At 45.1% G+C, this 2,415-nt stretch overlaps 1 protein-coding gene across 1 annotated transcript in view; it reads left to right on the top strand.

Moving 5' to 3' along the window:
- PLEK2 (pleckstrin 2) overlaps positions 1-2,410 on the top strand; it is a 21,773-nt gene extending 19,363 nt beyond the window's left edge. The window contains exons 8-9 of the mRNA XM_012656190.1: positions 1,516-1,594; positions 2,045-2,410. Coding sequence (XP_012511644.1) covers positions 1,516-1,594; positions 2,045-2,172 — 207 coding nt within the window. The 3' untranslated portion in view covers positions 2,173-2,410. The remainder of the gene's footprint in view (positions 1-1,515; positions 1,595-2,044) is intronic.
- The last annotated feature ends 5 nt before the right edge of the window (positions 2,411-2,415 follow it).

Genomic DNA, 2,415 nt, shown 5'->3' with positions numbered 1-2,415 from the left:
TCTCACTATGTTGCCCAGGCTGGTCTTGAACTCCTGGCCTCAAGGGATCCTCCTGCTTTGGTCTCCCAAAGTGCTGGGATTACTACAGACATGAGCCACCACACCCTGCCCTCACCTATGTTTTGCAGTTTCTTTTACCATATAATATTTAAGCTATAACTAATTTTCTTGTTTTGTTTAATTGATCAAAAAATTGCTATTCTGAATTTCTGATAATACCATATACTAAGTTAATCTAATTCCAGTCAAAAGAAAGAAAAATGGTCTTTCAGTTGAGCTGTTCAGTCTTGTCTTGGTAGACATGATTTTCATTAGTTTTTTGAAACAGTGACGAGTAGGCAGTGCCTCCCTCACCTAGTTTCAGTCAGGAACCCCTACCCTAAGCTGAGATCAGGTGATGGAGGCCCCTGGGACCCTACCAAGCTGCAGAGGGCCACCTGAGGGTCAACCACCTGGGCCTCCAGAAGGAACTGGTTGACCTCTTCAGGGTCATGGTTACCGGGCCACAGGATAGAGGTCAAGCTCTCTCCTGGCTACTTCAAATCCTTTTGGAAGCAAGGAAAAAAAATAAATGAATGAAATAAATAGTTTTGCATTTATGTCTCACCAAAGTCCAGCCCAACCTACTTTGAACCCTGGAGGAGTCCCCTGCCTCAGCCCAGCACCGTGCACACATTCTGCCTTTCATTTGCTCCCTGGCTTTGCTCTGGCTCTTCCTCCTTTTTGGCTGAGTGCCCCTCCTGCCCTCAGGACTTACCTCATAAGGCCCCCTTAAGTCTCCAGTCCCTCCTGAGGCTGCCCTTGAACCCTCCAGGCTGGGGTGGCTCCCTTCCTCCTCGGTACTGTCCCTCCTTTGGCATTTAACAGTATCGTCATTCCCAGGATTGTTATTTAGCTGCTTTGTTTTTTGCTCTGCTTCTTGCTGGGCCACCGTGCAGTATGAAGTTGATTATTGATTAAGTGAGAGGATCCTGGGGCCTGAGGCATCTGGAGTGTAAAACTGCTGAGTCATCCAGAGATACCACAGACCACAGTTTTGTTTCATACAAGGTTACGTGCTAGGCACATCCTAGAGATTTGTATAGTGGTGTCCAATGTACAGGAATCTATCAGTTTTGCAGGAGCGATAACTATAAATACATATTTTCTCTGATTAGTTGGTAAGATGCACACAAGGCTTAGGGAAGCCAGCGCATGCTTCTAGCAGAGTGTTGGATCAGAGGCTCTGTTTGAGTCTCCAGGAGTGAAAAGCAGATTGATTTTTTAAGTCCTCCAGACTCGGTAATGGCAACATTGGTGGGCACTATTGCTGCTGGCCATGAAATGAAGCCCCAACTTCCTTACTGGTGCATGCAACTTGGCTACATGATATCCAAGTTCAGCTTCGTCTTCTATTACAAATGACTTGCATTGATTTCTTTAGCTGTCCCGACTGAGGGTGGTTATAGGGGAGGGTGTGAATCTTCTCTTTTGTGCATTTGCAAAATTCCTAATTAGGTCTCCTTTCCTCTGCAGGAAGAGAACAGGCCAGTGGGTGGGTTTTCTCTCCGTGGTTCACTCGTGTCTGCTCTGGAGGATAATGGTGTTCCCAATGGTAAGGTGCAACTTCAGCCCTGGTCTGAAGATCTCAGGGGCCTCCCGCCTGTACCTCAATAATGCCGCAGTGATGAAAGACTGAGCTTTGGAAGCTCAACAGGGCTTTCTCAGCGAGAATGAATGGCATGAGTTTTGAAGCGAATTTCTGAATTACAGAAAGGGCCTGTGGGGTGTTCTTAGTGTTTTAAGAATACAACTAAATAATCCTTGTCTTTAATATTCTTTCCATTCAGTTTCTGTGCTGTTAGCCCATAAATTTCCACCTGAGAATAGTTAAGGCCTCCACAGTGCTCTAGGGTTAACAGCACACTTTCCATATACCTTTGTGTTTAGGAAATACTTCCTTTTATTGTTTTTATCCATGTCTCAGTTGACTTTCAGCTGACTCAAGCTGAAGGCAGACACGGATATTCAATCACTCGTTTTTGGTTTTTTTTTTTCTGCTTAGGGGTTAAAGGGAATGTCCAGGGAAATCTCTTCAAAGTGATTACTAAGGATGACACACACTATTACATCCAGGCCAGCAGCAAGGCGGAGCGAGCAGAGTGGATTGAAGCTATCAAAAAGCTAACATGACAAGGACCCAAGGGAAGCGGACCAGGATTCCCTTCTCCTACAAGATAATATAGACAAAATTTCCTGGAGCATGGAAGTGTGTTAAGACTTTTAACTTCTTTGTACGTGTTGTACTGCTTTGGAGTGAGACAGCTGAAGAGTTCCTCCGATTACAAATGGCTGTGGTGCTACTTCTTCCCCATCTTCATGTTACCAACTAACTGGATAAAGGCCAAGAACAGCCATTAAGCGTCAGCATATTGA

Source organism: Propithecus coquereli, unplaced genomic scaffold (assembly GCF_000956105.1).
Source record: "Propithecus coquereli isolate 6110/MARCELLA unplaced genomic scaffold, Pcoq_1.0 Scaffold5, whole genome shotgun sequence".
In the NCBI taxonomy this organism is placed as follows: Eukaryota; Metazoa; Chordata; class Mammalia; order Primates; family Indriidae; genus Propithecus; species Propithecus coquereli.
This window is presented reverse-complemented; position numbering and strand designations above follow the sequence as displayed.